Source organism: Lithobates pipiens, unplaced genomic scaffold, assembly GCF_037356315.1.
Source record: "Lithobates pipiens isolate NorthernLeopardFrog02 unplaced genomic scaffold, aLitPip1_a1.2 Scaffold_19, whole genome shotgun sequence".
Taxonomy (NCBI): domain Eukaryota; kingdom Metazoa; phylum Chordata; class Amphibia; order Anura; family Ranidae; genus Lithobates; species Lithobates pipiens.
In genome coordinates this window covers 61,108,665-61,129,363 of record NW_027507764.1, presented here as the reverse complement: position 1 = coordinate 61,129,363, position 20,699 = coordinate 61,108,665, and the positions used below count along the sequence as shown (strand labels likewise).

General features: G+C 44.8%; 1 protein-coding gene across 1 annotated transcript in view; it reads left to right on the top strand.

Moving 5' to 3' along the window:
- Window positions 1-20,699, top strand: part of VPS50 (VPS50 subunit of EARP/GARPII complex) — a 367,497-nt gene that overhangs the window by 310,223 nt on the left and 36,575 nt on the right. The window contains exons 19-21 of the mRNA XM_077490790.1: window positions 5,387-5,505; window positions 8,404-8,510; window positions 15,393-15,514. Coding sequence (XP_077346916.1) covers window positions 5,387-5,505; window positions 8,404-8,510; window positions 15,393-15,514 — 348 coding nt within the window. The remainder of the gene's footprint in view (window positions 1-5,386; window positions 5,506-8,403; window positions 8,511-15,392; window positions 15,515-20,699) is intronic.

Here is a 20,699-nt window from a genome sequence, read left to right as displayed (position 1 = left end):
AGGTAGCAAATTAGGGGCTTGGGGCTTGTTGAGACCTTTACCCATCCCGGACAGACCATGGAAGATGATATTTATGGACTTTATAGTGGATCTGCCCCTCTCTGAAGGCTTCTCCTCTATCCTGGTAGTGGTAGACAGGTTTACCAAGATGGCCCACTTCATACCGATGAGGGGGACCCCGTCGGCCACAGAAACGGCCAGGGCCTTTATTAAGGAAGTAGTAAGGCTCCACGGTGTTCCTGCTGACATTACCTCTGACAGAGGAGTACAATTTACGTCCAGGTTCTGGAAAGCTCTCTGTGAAGCTCTGAAGATTGAGCTTCGTCTCTCCTCGGCCTATCACCCTCAAACCAATGGCCAGACCGAGCGAACCAACCAGACGTTAGAGCAATATCTGCGTTGTTTCTCCTCTTTCTCTCAGGATGATTGGGCATCACTTTTACCGCTTGCAGAGTTTGCTTATAATAATTCTACTCATTCTGCCACTAAACAGTCACCATTTTTTGCAAATTTTGGTTTCCATCCGTCCTTTTTGTCCGGTAGTCTCCCCGAATGTTCTGTACCTGCAGTCCTGGAGGACCTTAATTTTTTTTTGAACAATAACAAGCTTCTTCAAGAGACCCTGGCGAAGACCCAGAAATGCTATAAAGAGGCCTTTGACAAGAGGAGAAGAGGGGAACTTGACCTCCAGGTCGGGGACCAGGTCTGGTTGTCTACACTAAATTTGAAGCTAGCCTGCCCATCCAAGAAGCTGGGCCCGAAGTTTGTGGGTCCATTTCCCATCGTAAGGAAACTAAATGACGTGGCCGTTGAACTGAAACTCCCGGAGTCATTTAGGATACACCCGGTCTTTCATGTCTCGCTACTGAAGCCTGCGGTTCCTGATCCCTTTGTTGACCGGAATACCAATCCTCCTGAGCCCGTGACAATTGATGGGGAACTGGAGTACGAGGTCGAGTCCATCCTGGACTGCAGGAAGAGACGGAACCAGATCCAGTTCTTGGTTAAGTGGAAGGGCTACGGCCCTGAGGAGAACTCGTGGGAACCAGAGTCCAACCTGCATGCTGCAAAACTAGTCCAAGCCTTTAAGAGGTCCCATCCTGATAGGATGACGCAGTTGGGCATCCGGAGGTTGCCCTTTGGGGGGGGGCAATGTCACGGTCGTTCCGCTACCCCGATCGTACAGAAGAGACTTACCTGCAGGGTTCCTGTACGACGGGATCTCCGACGCCCTCGGACGCGGGTTGACGCGAACAAACACGCGCGGGTGCACGCAGGTTCCAACAGACGTTCGCAGGTGCGCGTTAACACAAGCGGGCGTTCGCACCGTACGGACGTGCGCGGGGTCACGAGCGTAACCACGGCCACCTGCGGGGGTACGCAAACGGGCCGTACGACCAATCCTGGTGCCCAATAGACTATTTAAGGCCACAGCTCCTGCTCCTCGGCGCTGTTCGGTCTACAGCGTTCCTGAGACTTCTGCTGTCTGTTTGTGATTGTGTTCCTGATATTATACCCGACCTGTTCCTGGACTCTGCCTGTATTCCGCCTGCCCTTGACCTTTTGCCTGATTGACTACGCCTCTGCCTTCCGCCTTTGTACCTCCGCTGCCAGATAGTTGCCGACCCAGCCTGACTGACCACGCCTCTGCCTCCCGCTTCTGTACCTCCGCTGCCAGATAGTTACCGACCCAGCCTGATTGACTACGCCTGCCTGCCCGAAGTCCGGCACCCGTTGTCTCTGCCACCTTGCCGGTCCACTTGTGCCAGCCGTCCAGCAGTCCTTGACCGACATCCAGCGCCGGGTGCACCTGCCGTTCCAGTTACCATCTGTTCCAGCTGTATCCGCTATCTGCTATCCGGCTAGGCACTTGTGTCCTCCGGGCTCCTGAACCCCTGTCTCCATCACCAGGGGCTCGAGAGCCGGAGGTTTACGAGGCGCCGCTCCCTGCACGTTGGGGCTCTCTAACCAGGTACGTGACACTTGGGGACCCCCACGCTGATTTTTTTCGGCGTTGGGGTTCCCCTTTAAGTGCATACCAGGCGGCGGGGTCAGCGACGTCTCCGTCGCGGGCCCCGCCTACCTGGATACCCGCTCGAAATGAGCGGACTTTTCTCCGGGCGGGAAAAGTCCGCTCATTTCAAAAGTAGGGCGGACTGGCACACACACGGGCGGATTGTCCGCCGAAATGCGAGTCCAGCGGACAGTCTTTCCAACATTCCGAAAGACTTAGTCCGCCAGACTGTCCGCTGAAAAAGTCCGCTGAAGCCCACACACGAGCGGACTGTCCGCTGAAATGTGTTTCAGCGGACTAAGTTGGACAGACAGTCCGCCCGTGTGTACGCGGCCTCAGAGTGATGCTTTGAGCAATGTTCTGCTTGGAAACCTTCATCCTGCCATTTATTAGAATGTTAATTGACACCACTTATCTAAACATTGTTGCTGACCAAGTACATCCCTTCATGGAGACGGTATTCCATGTCTGTGGCCTCTTTCAGTAATGCACACTGCCACACTGCAAAAATGGTTAAAGAATGGTCTGGGGAACACAAAGGTTTGGGATGTTGACTCCAAATTCTCCAGATTGCAATCCAATTGAGCATCTGTTTGATGTGCTGAAAAAACAAGTTCGCTCCAGGGAGGACCCTCATCCATGGAGGATTTGCTACTGATGGCTTGGTGCCAGATACCACAACATACCCTCAGAGGTCTAGTGGCATCCGTGCCTCAACAGCTCTCAGCTGGTTTGGGGGTAAAAAGTGGAGGTCATGGATGGTCGTAAAGTTATGGCTGACCAGTGTATGTGTGTACAGTTGTACTCACAAGTTTGCATACCCTGGCAGAAATTGGGAAATTTTGGCATTTATATTGAAAATATGACTAATCATGTCAAAAAAAATTATTTTATTCAAGGATAGTGATCACATGAAGCCATTTATTATCGCATCGTTTTTTGCCTCCTTTTAAAATCATAATAACAGAAATCACCCAAATGGCTGTGATGAAAAGTTTACATACCCTGGAATGTTTGGCCTTGGTATAATCACAGAAGGTGGCACACACTGGTTACAATGGCTATTAAAGGTTAATTTCCCACATTTGTGGCTTTTCAAATCACAGTTAGTGTCTTATATAAATAGTCAATGAGTTTATTATCCCTCACATGGATGCACTATGACATGGTATTCAAACTATATAACATGAAAGATTTCTGAGACTTTATGTAAATTATAAGTTCTCTTAGCTGAAGAGAGGCAAATTCTGGAATACAGTTCAAGTAACACTGTACTTCTCCATGCAGTTCTCAAACAAGAGAGATGTGCATTTCAGCCACTAGTAGGCACTGTAGGTGAAAGGCTCCAGATTAGTTTGCTTGTGGGCTTGTACCTCCTACAGTTGGGTGTTTGTTGGGATGCAGTAGATGATGGTCTTTGTCCTCTCAGGGCTTAATTGACAGGTAAGAGGGTAAATTTATCTCACAAATTAGTTTACCTTTATAACCGTTAAATGATTCATATTATTTCCTATTAATGTTCTCCACCATCATAGCAAATGTTCTTAACATACATAGTCCTTGCTGTTCCATTTGCTAGTCTCAGGAGATTAGGAGTGAGATTTGGTGATGTCACTACTGTGCTGCTCTCTGTTCTCCTTGCTGGAGAGGAATCTGAACCTGATCACCTGCAATGCAAAGCTTTCCCTGCTCCATTCATTCTGTGGATCTGTGATGTCTGCCCCTCTCCAGCTGCTTCCTAATAATTTACTTCACCAGTCATGAGATCACCAGTCATCATGGTAGACAGCTCTGACATGAGAATGTTCCATGTCCTTTTTTTGTGAGACAGTACAGAACAAGACATAGCAAGTCAGTAATGGGAAAAGATCAGATGCAGGGAGTCTGTAGGCAAATTTTCCTCTGCTTGTCTTTTTGGGCACATCTTCCATAGTTCAGGTCTGTAATGCCCCGCTGGTCACAAAGTGGTTAAAGCAGGCTTTGAATCAATCGTTCCTCTGTCTGTTTTTACTGACCATCTGGACAGTATGTGTTTTGCAGATGCCAGTTGTTTCCATCAAAATGTACCGCTTGTGCCTAGTAAATATCACAGGTAGAGGTGCCAATCCCTAATACATTCCAAAGAACAACACCATGAAGGGAACTTTAAGGCACCAATAACCATCAACAATTGTATAACAAATTACAAAGTTGTATTAGAACATAATTAAAAATATCAGGGAGAGTAAAATGCAGTGTATTTGGTATAAGAGAAAGACATAACATATATTATGCTAGATCTGCCACAAGGGCTGCGAGGCCCAGGGGTCACTCCTACGCGTTTCAACTCGTCGAGACCTCTTCAGGGGGTCTTGGCGGACAGAGATAGTATTGAGTTAAAAAATCAACAGAAGGCTGAGCACCAGTTAACATCGCCGGGAGGCATCCAAGTGCCCAAACATCAATGAATAGCTCAAGGGAAAGGAGCCTAATCAAAAATCAAGGGTCAGAAAAATGGCCAAAGAAAGTAGGAGCAGATTTGATGGGTGCAACATAGCCAAGGTAAGTATTATCCAGGGAGAGATATTATGAGTCATCTAACACAAACACTTGAATATCTGGAAATATCCAAGGGAAAAAACATACGAGGAAGGAGAAGGAGATTGTTCCTCTAACACTGGATAGGTAGAGAGGCTTAATAAAGCATATTACACCACCCCAGGTCTGCATGTGCTGTAGACAAGTGCTCCAAACAAGGAGCACTTTGAAGCACTTCTCTACAGCATATGCAGACCTGGGGTGGTGTAATATGCCAAATCTCACTCCAAATCTCCTAAGACTAGCAGACAGGCAGGGCACCCACATTGACCATTTGACAATAGTTGATGGTTATTGGTGCCTTGAAGTCGATCCCCCCCCTCCATGGTGTTGCTCTTTGTCAGTTGTTTCCCTGTATTGCAATGCCTGTGCATTGCCAAGCAGTGCCAAGAGTACACGTTTTCTCAACCAATGCTTGTCCCCTCCTTTGTCGTCTTCAGAAAACATTTGCAAAGATCTTCACAGCAGAAGGGAACATGGATAAAGCTTGTCCTATCGATTGTTTTATGCCGTCATTGTTAACGTTGCGTTTTATGTATTGTGCATTGTATTTGAGATGAAGGTTCTTCTGCTCCCACTGCATAGGCTCTGTGTGTGCCAGTCATTATCACGGCGATGGCAGCTTCAATATTTGTACCTGTCTGAATTTAGAGCAAAGCTTTTTTTTTTTTTTTATTTCTCTCTGCCATCAATGTAAAAAAAAGCCGTGTTTTCTGCCACGATTGAAGTAAGTTGCAAATTCTAGGCCTGTAAAAGTAACAAATGGAGTGTCTTCCTTGTGTTCTCTTTTCACAGTATGAATCTGATGAGTTGGAAAAAAGTGCTTATCAGGAGTATGACAGTGACAGCGACGTTCCAGAGGAGCTGAAGCGGGATTATGTGGATGAGCAGACCGGGGATGCACCATCAAAGAGGTGAATATTCATATCTTACCGGCTTTTCTGAGCTGTATGCTTGGCTTAGTACCTGGCTCAGGGATCCTGGACAACAGCACTTACCAATGGAGGAATACATTAGTATATTGATTTGCTGATTTAACTGAACCTTCCCTTTTGAGCTAAAATGTATGCGTGTATAAAACACATATTAATGCTCTGTATTTATTAAAGCTGACTTTATAGTTATATTGGTCCAGCTTGGTTTCCACTTGCAGACTGCCTACCGCAGACTCGCTGCAGCCGAGTGGCCCCGCTGCATTACCAGGTAGAGTTCATTCAGACAGGGGCAACACGACTTCCACGCAACTTTTGGAGGCAACTTGGACATGACTTGAGTATGAATAACAGCGCGACTTGGAGTGACTTCAACACGACTTTAAAAGTCGCCCCAGGCCAGGCGACTTTGGCCGTGGTCAATCAGATAATAATCAGCTCTCAAGGGGGAACTCCATGCCAAATTTTAAATAAACCGACATGGGTTCCCCCTCTGGGGAGCATACCATGCCCATAGGTCTGGTATGGATTTTAAGGGGAACCCCCCTACGCTGAAAAAACGAGTGGGGGTCCCCCCAAAATCCATCCCAGACCCTTATCTGAGCACGTAGCCTGGCTGGTCAGGAAAGGGGGTGGGGATGAGCGAGCTCCCCCTCCTGAACCGTACCAGGCCGCATGCCCTCAACATGGGGGGGTGGGTGCTTTGGGGAAGAGGGGTGGCCCACTCCTACCCCAAAGCACCTTGTCCCCATGTTGATGAGGACAAGGGCCTCTTCCCGACAACCCTGGCCGTTGGTTGTCGGGTCTACGGGCAGGGGGCTTATCGGAATCTGGGAGCCCCCTTTAATAAGGGGACCCCCAGATCCCAGGCCCCCCACCCTATGTGAATGAGTTAGGGGTACCCCTACCCATTCACCTGGGGAAAAAAAGTGTAAAAAAAAAAAACACAACACAGGTTTTTAAAGTAATTTATTAATCAGCTCCGGGGGGTCTTCTTCTGACTTCGGTGGTCTTCTTCCGACTTCTCCACTCTGGGCTCTGGGCCCAGGGCATTGAAAATAGGTCATGGATGGGTATTCCAGCATGACAAAGACCCAAAAAACACGGCCAATGCAACAAAGGAGTGGCTCAAGAAGAAGCACATTAAGATTCTGGAGTGGCCTAGCCAGTCTCCAGACCTTAATCCCATAGAAAATATGTAGAGGGAGCTGAAGGTTCGAGTCACCTCTAAATGCCTGTTGCTAGGGGGTCCCTCGTAGTCTGCCTCCTTCAACGCCTGGGCTGGTGACATCACTTCCCCTCTGCGCAGGAAGGGATCAGCTCTGCCTCCTCCCCCTTGTCAATCATCTGGGACACAAGACAGGTCCCAGATGATTGCGTGCCCACTCACTGCGCGCGCATGCATATTGGGTGCCCGGCTGTGAAGCCACAGCCGGGCACTTCCAATAACAATGCCGGCGCCGCCAAACGGAGGGGGGACGAGCGGGCTTTGATCCCCCACAATCGCTGGACCCTGGGACAGGTTGTCAGATTTATTAAGTCAGCAGCTGCAGTATTTGTAGCTGCTTACTTTTAATTTTTTTTTTTTTTTTTAAAATGGGCATACCACTTTAACCACTTCAGCCTGGCCTATAGACATATGACGCCCACAGATGGGATCTCCCATCTTGGATGGTGTCATATGACGTCCTCTGATTCCCGGCCGTCTAGGGGGCGCACGGGCCGCCGGCAGCATCACTCGGGACCTGGTGCATGTGCCCAGCACCCGCGATTGCCCGGGAACACAGCAGGACCATGGATTTGTGTATGCAAACACACAGATCCACGTGTTGTCAGAGGAGAGGAGACCGATGGTGTGTTCCTAGTACAGAGGAACACTGATCGGTCTCCTCCCCTTGTCCCCCCACAGTTAGAATCACTCTCATAGGGAACATGTTAACCCCTGCAGTGCCCCCTGGTGTTTACTTCCCTGCCAGTCACATTTACACAGTAATCAGTGCAATTTTATAGCACCGATCGCTGTGTAAATGTGAATGGTCCCAAAAATGTGTCAAAAGTGTCTGACATGTCCGCCATAATGTCGCAGTCACAAAAAAAATCGCAGATCTCCGCCATTACTATTAAAAAATAAGAATAAAAAATGCCGTAAATCTATCCCCTATTTTGTAGATGCTATAACTTTTGCACAAACCAATCAATAATTGCTAATTGCGATTTTTTTTTTTTTTTTTTAACAAAAATATGTAGAAGAATACGTATCGGCCTAAACTGAGGAAAAAAATTGTTTTTTTTTTGTTTTTTTAAATGGGATATTTATTATAGCAAAAGGTAAAAAGTATTGTTTTTTGTTTTCAAAATTGTCGCTCTTTTTTTGTTTATAGCGCAAAAAAATAAAAACTGGTGATCAAATACCACCAAAATAAAGCTCTATTTGTGGGGGAAAAAAAAGGACGTCAATTTTGTTTTGGTGTCATGTCGCATGACTGCGCAATTGTCAGTTAAAGCGACGCAGTGCCGAATCGCAAAAAGTGCTCTGGTAAGGAAGGGGGTAAAATCCTCCGGGGCTGAAGTGGTTTAAGTCACTAGAATGATTTCTCTCTCAGCAATATGCATTCTACAAAGCCCAGTGTTCCCATCACCCCCACATTACTATATCCGTGTTGCTCCATATTGGACTGCCTGGTGATGCAACCTTTGGAGTTATCATGTGACATTTAGATCTTCTGTCCGCCATCTCCGTTCCTTGAGTAGTAGTACTACTACTACTACTACTACTACTACTACTTGGATTTTTCTCTTTCAGTATCCAAAAATCCAAGAGATCAGCACTCCATACTAATTCTGATCTTTACTTTTTTTCTCTTTGCGTCTTAAATGAAGTGTTTCGAGAGAGACCCTGCGCAGCAGGAAGAGATCCGATTACAGCCTGAACAAGATGAATGCGCCCATCCTTACCAACACAACGCTCAATGTAATAAGGCTTGTAGGTAAGTAGAAGCCTGTTGCTGATTAATTACCTTTGTACAAGCTTCCCTTTTAATTTATGCCGCACGTCTCGGAGACGTCTGCGCAGAGAAATGACAAGCAGGTAATGTAAACACAGTCTGTCTCTTTCATAATTAAATTCTGAAATTGGAATTACTGTCTTACTTTGTTACAATTATTAGAACAAGCAGAGCAGTCATTGGGGGAGGGGCTGCAGCTGTCTTTTTAAGGAAAGCGCGTTGCCGGTTGCCTGTGAAATGAATTAATCATTTCATGTATTTGTTTTATTAAAGAGGAATTTCATCAAGTATCCGCCATGGACACTGACCACTATGCATGAAAACTTTCATTTAAATATATTCACTTATAGCCACAAAGAATTGAAATCCACTATTTGTGCACAAAATTACTTTGTAAACCCAGATATCACCTTGTAAAAGTAGCAATGACATAATCACTAGGGATGCACCAATACCTATTTTTTATTTAATTTTTTACAATGAGTACGAGTACCGATGCCATTTTTTTTTTTTTAGTACTCGCCAATACCAACTACCGTTACTTACCACGTCTTGTTTTAACTTCAGCTGTCCGCAATGGTACAAAGCATTGAAAAGTTATTTCCAAATTAAATAGATTTTTTTTTTTTTTGGATTTAGCGCTTTTTTTATGTGAAATGTTTAAATGTATGTTAATACATATGTGTAAAAATATTCACTAACAAAGCAAACAAAAAAAAAGTTTTAATTGTTATGCAGGCCATACACGGTCGAATTTCGAACAAATTTTCTTTTCAAAATCAGAAAATTCGTTTTTTTTTTGTGATCCGATGATGCCACCATTGATTTTCGAAATTCGGCCGACCAAGCCTTCAATTTCACCTCATGTTGCTACAGAAAAGAATTTTCTTGGCTGGGAATCTTCTTTTCTCTCCGTAAATTTTCTTTTATCTCCGTACATTTTCTTTTCTTATTACGTTTATCGCACGATTCTCCCATCATTGATTAGAAAATCGTTCGTTTTTCTAAAAATTTCCAACATGTCCGATTCCTCAAATTTTATTTCCGCACGAAAATGCGGCTGTTGCTGCAGCCCACTAATGGTGCGAAATTCATACGAAAATTCTTAGATACGTTTTTCGAAAGAAAATTATTTCGAAATTCTAACCGTGTATGGCCGGCATTTATCATTTATTAAATAGGCATGAACAAAAGAAAAAAATCTCGAAAATATTAATTAAATGGTGGAGAATAGGGAGTTAATTAAGGCTGATTATAGTAAATTAAGGGTTATTAACCACTTTCAGACCGGACCATTTTGCTGGCTTAATACCAGGCCACTTTTTGCGATTCGGCAATTGCGTCGATTTAACTGACAACTGGTCATGCGACGTGGCATCCAAACAAAATTTATGTCCTTTTTTTCCCACAAATAGAGCTTTGTTTTGGTGGTATTTGATCGCCTCTGTGGTTTTTATTTTTTGCGCTATAAACAAAAAAGACCAACAATTTTGAAAAAAATGCAATATTTTTTACTATTTGCTATAATAAATATCCCCAAAAATATATATAAAATTTTTTTTTTCCTCAGTTTAGGCCGACATGTATTCTTCTACATATTTTTGGTAAAAAAAATCGCAATAAGCAATTATTGATTGGTTTGCACAAAAGTTATAGCGTCTACAAAATAGGGGATAGTTTTATGGCATTTTTATTAATATTTTTTTTTTTTTACTAGTAATGGCGGCGATCAGCGATTTTTATTGTGACTGCGACATTATGGCGGACACCTCGGACATTTTTGACACATTTTTGGGACCATCGTCATTTATACAGCAATCAGTGCTATATAAATGCAGTGATTCCTGTGTAAATGACACTGGCAGTGAAGGGGTTAACCGGGGGGTAGCAGTGTAGGGGTTAAGTGTGTCCTAGGGGCGTGTTACTAACTGTGGGGGGCTGGGCTTGTGTTAGTGAACACTGATCTCTGCTCCAATCACAGGGAGCAGAGATCAGTGTCACTTGTTGCTATGCAGAATGGGGAGATGCTGTTTACATCGGCTTCCCCCCGATCAGCCACCCCGTGAGATGATTGCGGGTATCCGCGAGACCCGTGACCGGACTCGCGGGGCACCCGACCGGCACGCGTGCACACTGCCGGTGGCGCGAACTCGATGGCAGGGCGGCAATTACAAATGGACGTACCTGTACGCCAATTTGCCTGCCTGTGCCATTCTGCCGACGTACATTGTCGTGCGCCAGTCGGGAAGTGGTTAAGCGGTTAAACAGAGAAACATTTGTTCATCCCTTTGAGCTGCAGATGAAGAAACAGAAATATGGAAAAAGAAACACTTTCTTTTTTTTTTATGTGTTTCAGGGCTGAGCAATGTTGTTAATAAACATTGCCGGCTGCTTTTTCTTTTTTTTTTGACAGCTCCAATTCCCGGACTTCTTTAACACTGTGGTGACCCACGGACAGCTCCAAGAACCAAGCCTGAAATTATCGCTTTCAGGTATCGGTGCATTTGCATGAGTACCGATACTTGTGCAAATGCTCGGCATCGGCACCGATACTAGTATCGGTGCAACCCTAATAATCACTATGCTTTACACCAGTGGTCATCAACCCTGTCCTCAGGGCCCACTAACAGGCCAGGTTTTATGTATTACCTTGGGGAGATACAGACTAGAATACTGCAATCGCTGAGCAGCAAATTATATCACCTGTGATGTAGTTTAGTTATCTTGCAAACCTGGCCTGTTAGTGGGCCCTGAGGACAGGCTTGATGACCACTGCTGTAAATAGCCTGTGCAAAGAGCAGAGCTGTGGGAGGGACCCAGCAGCTCCCACCCTCTATCGGCTGCCTGCAGAAAACTACAGGAGGGGGCGGGGGGAGAGGTTCACTAATGATTTGGCCACTGGTGCCGCTCTTCTTTGGAGTAACTGCAATGTCACTTCTGTCAGAAGTAGCAAAGGCTGGCTTCTGCTGGAGAAAGGATGCAGCTTTCTTCTCCCTCCTGCAGGGGTCAGAAGAGAGGCGGCACTGAGACTGAGAAACTCCTCTGTCTCCACGCAGGAGATGAAGGAGGAGCTCCCTTCATTGCAGGTGGGAACAGCATTTCTGATCTGTGAATACAAGGCAGGAGGGGTGGGGGGGGGGGGGGCACAACTCTGATGTAAGGGGCAATGTGATGGGGGAACATGATGTATTGGGACACTGTGATGGGGAAGCTGATGTAAGGGGGGCGCTGTGATGGGGACACCTGATGTATGAGAGCATTGTGATGGGGAAACCTGATGTATGGGGACACCTGGTGTATGGGAGAACTGTAATGGGGACACCTGATGTATGTGGATGCTTTGATGGGGGAACCTGATGTATGGGGGCTATGTGATGGGGACACCTGATGTATGGGGACAACTGATCAAAGGGGGTACTGTGATGGGGACACCTGATGTATGGGGATGCTTTGATGGGGAAACCTGATGTATGGGGGCAATGTGATGGGGACACTTTGATTGGGGAACCGTGATGGGGACACCTGATGTATGCGAGCAATGTCATGGGGGCACCTGATGTATGCAAGCAATGTCATGGGGGCACCTGATGTATGCAAGCAATGTCATGGGGACACCTGATGTAGGGGAGCACTGTGATGGGGACACCTAATGGATGGGGGAACCTGATGCATGGGGCACTGTAACAGGGGTACCTGATGTTTGGGGACACTTTTTGATTTGGGAACCTGATGTAAGGGGGCACTGTTATGGGGACACATGATGTATGGGGGCAATGAGATGGGGACGCCTGATGTATGGGTGCACTGTGATGGGGGACATCTGATGTATATGAGCACTGTTATGGAGGAACCTGATGTATGGGGGCAATGTGATGGGGGAACCTAATGTGTGGGGACACCTGATGTATGGGGGCACTGTAATGGGGGGGACACCAGATGTATGGTGGCACTGTAATGGGGGGGACACCAGATGTATGGTGGCACTGTAATGGGGGGGACACCAGATGTATGGTGGCACTGTGATGACGACAACTGATGTATGGGGGCACTGTTATGGGGGAACCTGATGCAGGCTGGTAGGGGCCACAATGCATTACTTTGCCCAGGAGCTTTATGATGCTATTCAGATAGCACTGCTTTCGGCCATACATGGAGTGTATATATTTGTGTGTGCGGATGTTGCACTATCATTGCACTCATTATCTGCTGCAGTTGTTTTTTAAACAGTTTTTATTATTGTTTTTGAGTTTCCTTTATTTGTGAGAAATTGCTGTCTGAATTGCCTTAATATCTTCCATTATTTGTAATTTCTAACTGATACATCTGATGTTTAGAATGCCTTTCCATTCAATATACTTGTATTTGAAGTAATCAGCCTGAAAGATTATAATTACGCTCTGGTACAACATGTCCAATGTGGTTAAAAAAGCAAAAAATCAAAATATATTATGACTGGTGTAATGGCCCCAGAGAACTACTTTGATTGTCTGTATGTTTGTGTCTCTGTTTGCAGAGTTTTTTTTTTCTATTTCTTCCCTTGTCTAAGATCTTATAATCACTTTTATCGTCCTCATCAGACTTAAAGGGTAACTTCACTTTCATGAAAAATAATATATCTTATACAAGTGCTGTGCAAGCCATATTGTATTTTAAAGGGGTTGCTAAGGCAGTGCACACAGCCAGTGCCAGCCCCTCTGCTAGGATTACATGATGTATATAATATATACCATTTTCTAAAATTATTCTTATAAATACAGTTTTTCTTATCCCTGATCATCGGTCATGTGACCGCCTGGCAGACATCAGAGGGAGAGCTCAGCCCCTCCCTCTGTAATACATACAGGGGAGAAAGACAGTGCCGGGTAATCACATGACCACTGATCAGGGATGAGAAAAATGGTATTTCTAAGAAGAATTATAGAAAATGGCATATAGTATATACATCATGTAATCCTAGCTGGCAGTGATTGGGAGCAGTAATGTGCGAGCTGCTCAGAACAATGATAGGAGAGCAGAGGAGCGGCTCACACACAGAGCTGACAGCGGGGGGGGGGGGGAGGACACAGGAGCAGAGAAGCAGAGCAGCAGATAGCAGGCTGTGGATGATGGAGGCACATAAACTGACCACGGTGTCAGGGTTCAGCAGATATGATGCACTGTGGTCAGTTTACATAGGGAGGGCAGAAACTGGCCAGATCAACCAGGTGTGACAGGGGGCCAAATCATACAGCACAAGTACCGTGCTGTCTAAGGCCGCGTACACACGGGCGGATTGTCTGTCCAACTTAGTCCGCTGAACCGTGTTTCAGCGGACAATCCGCTCGTGTGTGGGCTTCAGCTGACTTTTTCAGCGGACAATCTGACGAACAAAGTCTTACGGAATTTCCGTAAGACAGTCCGTTCAAACTTGGTTTTGTCCGTCCAAACTTGGTTTCAGCGGACAGTCCGCTCGTGTGTAGGCAAGTTGGACGGACTAAGTATGGCGCATGCTCAGAAAGGATTTACACGGCCGAAGGTTGCATTGCAGTGTATAGGACGTCGTTTTTCTAGTCCCGTCGTACGTGCTGTACACGTCATCGCGCACGCTTTCAGCGGACTGTCTGCTCATCGTGTGTGGTCAAGTCCGTTCATTCAAATTTTGAACGGACTGTCTGTCGGATTGTCTGACAAACTTAGTTGGCCAGACAATCCGCCCGTGTGTACGCGGCCTAACACGCTTCAAAGAAACGGGATCAATATTTTTTTTGGGGGGTTGACAAACGCTTTCATGTTATTAAAAATTGTCTTTCTTCTTTTCAATCTGCAGAGTTGTAATTTTATGTGACATGCAATATGACAACCTGGAGGCGATCTGTGTACAGAACACCTCTAATCCCCCCCCCCCCCCCGCATTACATACAAGTACATTTTTAGGCACCCTCTGCAATACAAATTTTGATGAGTTACTCTACAAGGGTTAAAGTGATATTCAATGCTTGTTTTTTTTCTTATTTATTTAAAATAATAAACCCATTATACTTCTGCTCTGAGCAGTAGTTTTGCACAGAGCAGCCTTGATCCTCTTCTTCTCGACTCCCCCTATAGCGCTTTTAGCCCCTACTCCTAGCTGCTTGCTCTGGGGGCAATCGTGTGCTCGCTCCCAAGCCACCTCTGTGTGTCTATGGGACACAGAGCATATCTTAGTCCTGCCCCCGCTCCCTCCTCACTGGCTGTGATTGACAATGGCTCTTGCTGCTGTTTCTCAGCCAATAAGGAGGAAGAGACCTGGGGGAGCTGAGGCTCTCGTGCATAACACTGGACCGAGTACTAAAAGGCACTGCAGGGGGGAATGCACACTGAATTTTTTTTTTTATCTTCATGCATAAATACATGAAGGTAAAAAAACCTTCAGCCTTTAGAAGCATTTTAATTTCTTAGTGCCAGGAGTATGCAAATATTTGGCCTCTTAGCGGATGGGGCTTGGCACAGAGAGCCAATATATTTACGTACCAAAATGTAAACAAACGTGCCAAGAGCATGTGCCCCGCACGCCCCTGGCACAGTTTCTGGCACTTAAAAGATCATGTGACAGCCAATAGTGGTCAGAACACTTAGAGTGCACCAGGTGATTATAATGAATACAAACCCTCCTATTAATCAGTCGGCAGGACATTGTGGAACAAAAGGCTTTTTCTTCAGAGAAGAAAAAAGTGTCAATCTGCAAAAAAGGTCCATGCAATCCACATTGATCATGCAGATAGGGATTTATTTATTTATTTTTCTTTCAATAAAAGTGGAATTACTCTTTTAACAACAACATCCTCCCTCTATATTCCTTATATCATTCAAAATAATTTATCTTCTTTCTCTTTTTTTTTTCTTTAGGAAAGTATATGCAGATGATGACTATATTGAAACCTATCGCCTTTGATGTGATTCACTGCATGTCGCAGCTGTTTGATTACTATCTGTACGCCGTCTATACGTTTTTCGGAAGAAATGACGCAGTATGTTGTGCTTTGTTTGTTTGTTTTTAAAAACCTGTCAAAATTATATATTTATAACTGATGACTTTGTTAAAAGAAACATTTTATGAGACAAATATATAGGCTGCCATTTTTGATTTCATCCACACATCTATCTATCATATATATATATATATATATATATATATATATATATATATATATATATATATATATATATATATTAGAAATTAAAATATATAACCCAGAAAGTTTAAAGTGGTTGTAAATCACAGCCAGTGACGAGGGAGCAGGGGGAGGGGCCAGAAGCTCCGGCGGGGGACCTGGAGAGGATTGGGGCTTCTCTGTGCACAATGGAGGTAAGTATAACATGTTTGTTAATTGAATAAAGCAAGAAAACTAAGCTTTACTATCACTTTAAACATTCAAAAAAGTGCAAGACTGCCCCCTGCAGACTTTTCTGCTCTGTGTTTCAGCGCCAGTCCTCTTCTAACTTGAATGACACCCAGGGAACTTCACCCTTCTTCTGATTTCCAGGTCATTGTTGTTCCACCACCTGAGGTTTGAGCACTTCTGAGTTCACAGCTGATATGTATCCTATGCATTAAGGTGAAAAAAAAAACAGGTTGCAGTCACCGATTTATTTTTGCCATCTTTGTCTCGTTGGGGAGATTTCCCATCACTTCCTGTCCCGTAGCTAAAACAGGTAAGAAGAAATCCCTGCAAATAAATGGAATCCCCTTGGGGACCCCCAGGTCACCAGAACTAGTGTCCCCATTGGAAGATGTCCCCTCTATTACTTTTCTGGGACAATGCAAAATTTGGGATTTTCTTTTAATTTCACTTTCAATGATAATGGTAATCATGACAAATGGAGAGGGGGAATTTACATAACGGGGGCACAGACAGCGATAAAATCTGACAGGGGTTCTCATCCTTCCCCACTCTATCCAAAAGTAACAAAAAAAATTGCCTTTAGTTATACTTTAAAGTGTTCCTAAACCCAGGACTCTGCATTTACTATATCTCTCCTCCAACAGTACACAGAACATGGAAATGCAATAGTTTTAAATATAAACTGCTAAATACTTTTGTCATCAGCAGTATATAGCAGTCTTTTGACTTCTATCAGTGTCTGGTTAAAGCTTGTAGGAGTTTTCATTCTCCTCTGATGGTCCTATGAGGCTGCAGGACCCCCGACCCTCTGTCTGGACAGTGCTTATTGGCCCTGTGCTGATCACATGCACTCTCCCAAGAAAAAGAAAAACTCTCTAGCAGTACAGACAAAACTGAGCATGTGCAACCTGACTCCACTAACTGTCTTATCTGGACATGCTTTGGGGACAATGCAAGAAGGGGAGGATCTGTGCATACAGGATCAAACAGCCTTTTTACACAATGCAGAGGATTAACCCTTTAGGTTCCATGGTGAGTATAACAAGCATGCTTTACTGCATATACAGACTGATTTTACTGTTGGGTGTTTAGTAACATTGTAAACTGGTGACCTGTAAAGGTTTTTAAAACATTGCCTTTAGACAATTTTGGGTATCTAATTTTTTCACCTTTATTTGAGCGATTTTACTTGTAAGACGTGGCATTTTTGTTTTCCGTTTACGCTACATAGTCTTGTCTTTTATATGTACTAAAAAAAAATTGGAGATGAAATTGGGTTTGTTTGCAATATGATTTAAGCCCCATACACATGATCAGATTTTCTGCTGATTCTTGTCTTCAGATTTACCAAAACCATGTAGTGTAGGGCCTGCCTGATTGCATACACATTGAATCTCATAAGGTTTGACCTCATATTAGATGGTTTTGGTAAATCTGAAGACAAAAATCCACAGACAATCTGATAGTGTGTATGGGGCTTTACTTTAGTTTGTCTTTTTCTTTACTGAAATCATATGTTTGAAAAACACTTTATGTGAGGAATGTATTTTCTGCTAGCATCACATTGTTTCCTGGGTCCTCTGCTTTCAGAAAAAAATGTACAATATTTTAGGTAATCTTCAGGCCAGATATGCAGATTTTAACCTGTATTCGCAAAATGAGAACATTGAGATGGCAGCGAAGGGGTTAACAGTTTGAGTCCCCATCCTGGGACAGCGTGCACCTAGACTTCTGCCCAGCACACTTCTCCACACTTAGGGAATTAAAGGATTGAAAGCAAGACACCAGGATTTTTTATCCTTATTAAAAACAAAACAAAAAAAAAACAGAACAGGACAACTGACCATTCTTACCTATAAGACGGCTCAGACTGGGATCCCGGATTTGCTGAAGACCTTCGGCCTTCTAAGATCTTTATCATCTAATACACTTCTGGGTGTGGTGGAGGCCTGGCTCTCTGGCAGGCTGTGGATATTCCTGTTGGCTTTCATATTATCACTGTGCCCAGTGTAGATGGCAATGGATGAACACACAATCAGCACCAAGGACAGCTCAGGGCATTCTCCGGGTAATACAATAAAGGCTTAAAGTGGAGTTCCAGCCTGTAAAAAAAAAAAAATGTAAGTCAGCAGCTACAAATACTGTAGCTTCTAACTTTTAATATAAGGACATTTACCTATCCAGGGAGCCTGTGATGTCAGCACCCACAGCCGATTCGTCCATTAGCTTTGGGTGCAGGCGCTGGCATTACAAGTAAGGGAAACCGGCAGTGAAGCCTTCAGGCTTGAGGTTGTGCTGCGCTTTCTGAATGGTCCTGTAATCTTCTGGACACACACAGGTCCCAGAAGGCAGCGGGGCTCAGGAGGAGGGCCCGGACATGATGTAGATCACCATGCGGCGATCTTACTAGGAAGTGGGAGCGGGTACCTGTCAAAATCGGGTATTCGCTCCCCCCCCTCCCAAAATAAAAAGTGCCAAATGTGGCAGTGGAAGCGGGAGATGGTGCAAACAAGCAGAGCTTCCCCTTTTAGGAGGAGCTCTGCTTTAAAGTGTTACTAAACCCACAAGCGTAAAATCAGTCTGTATATGCAGTAAAGCATGCTTGTTATACTCACTGTGGGTTCCTAAAGGGTTAATACTCTGCATTGTGTAAAAAGGCTGTTTGATCCTGTCTTCTCTGATTCTCCCCTTCTTCCACCGTCTCAAATCTATCTCCTGCTGAGACCAAGCCTTTGGAGTCACTCTGCACATGCTCAGTTTGGTGTGCATTGTTTACATGTGATCAGCACAGGGCCAATCGGTACTGTCCAGACCAGTGTTTCTCAACTCCAGTCGTCAAGGCGCCCCAACAGATCATGTTTTCAGGATTTCCCTCAGATAAAATGGCTGTGGTAATTACTAAGGCAGTGAAACTGATCAAATCACCTGTGAAAATCAATGTAAATCCTGAAAACATGACCTGTTGGGGCGCCTTGAGGACTGGAGTTGAGAAACACTGGCCCAGACAGAGGGTCAGCGGTCCTGCAGCCTCATAGGACAGTCAGAGTAGAATGGAAACTCCTCCTACAAGCTTTAACCAGACACTGATAGAAGTCACAAGACTGCTATATACTGCTGATGAGATGAGGTATTTAGCAGTTTATATTTACTAAAATAATTGCATTTCCATGTTCTGTGTACTGTGGGAGACCAGATATAGTGAATGCAGAGTCCTGGGTTTAGGAACACTTTAAAGTATAACTAAAGGCAATTTTTTTTTGTTACTTTTGGATAGAATGGGGAAGGATGAGAACCCCTGTCAGATTTTATCACTGTCTGGGCCCCCGTTGTTGAAATGCACCCTCTCCATTTGTCCTGATTACCATTATCATTGAAAGTGAAAGTAAAAGAAAATCCCAAATTTTGGGATTGGTGATATAGTGAATGCAGGCTCCTGGGTTTAGTAACAGTTTAAAGTCCAGTATAGCTAAAGGCAAACCTTTTTTCTTACCTTTGGATAGAGTGGAGAGGGATTACATCCCCTGTCAGTTTGTATTGCTGTCTGCACCCCCGTTAGGGAGATTCACCCTCTCTATTGTCCTGCTTACCATTATCATTGAAAGTAAAAGAAAATCCCAAATTTTGGTTTGCCCCCCACAAAAGTAACAGAGGAGAAATCATCCAATGGGGGCACTAGTTCTGGTAACCTGGGGGTCCCCAAGGGATTCCCTTAAAGCAGATGTCCGCCCACCCCACGAAAAATTAAGTCAGCAGCTTCAAATACTGTAACTGCTGACTTTTAACATAAGGACACTTACCTGTCCTGGGTGCCCTCGATGTCAGCGCCGCAGCCGACATCACTGTGCATTCCAATTGGTCCGGTGGCAGATAAAGGAGGTGGGAGCCAGACTTCTGATGTACCTTGCCGCTGCAAGGTCCGACAAATGGAAATGGATCCAAAATGGAAAAAAATAAATGTTTTTCTTCTAGTTCTACTTAAAGAGGGATTCCACCTACAAAAGAAATATTAAAAGCCAGCATAAATACTACAGCTGCTGACTTTTAATAAATGGACACTCACCTGTCCCGGGTTCCAGCAATGCCGGCAGCCGAGCCCAATCGATCGCTCGGCCCTCGGCTGCTGCCGCCACCATTCTAGGTGAGGGAATCAGAAAGTGAAGCGAATCGGCTTCACTTCCCGGTTCCCTACTGCGCATGCGCGAGCCGCGCAGCGCAATAGGAATTGTCCGCACTGTCACTGGGACCCGTGTGTGTCCCAGCAGACAGCGCGGCAGGACAGGAAATGGCGTAGACTCCCACAGGAGTCTATGCCCGGAAGTGGGTGTAAATACCTGTCTTTGACAGGTATCTCCACCCCCCTCCCCCCTGAAAGGTGCCAATTGTGACACCGGAGGGGGGGAGGGTTCCGATCGGCGGAGGTTCCACTTTAGGGTGGAATCCCGCTTTAATTGCAATTTTTTTGGCAGTAGTTCCCTTAAAGTAAAACTATAGTCTATGCTTTTTTTTTTCCATTTTGGATAAAGCAAGGGAGGATTATAACCCCTGTCAAATTTGTTTTATTTTTTTTGCCACGTGTCCCCTGTGCTCCCAGGACTTGGGTTGAACAACACTGATTATCATTCAGCCTAGGAGAGGACCAGCGCCTGATTGTAGAGAAATTAGTCTGCAGGGGACAGCATCAGGAGGAGGGTGGGATTTGACACAAAAGCTGCCCTTTTAATTTTACTCCTACATGGCAATTTCATGTGTTCATTTTATTTTATTTTTTTCTACTCTGGAATTTGCCGTCCAAAGCAGTGTATGTGCTGAT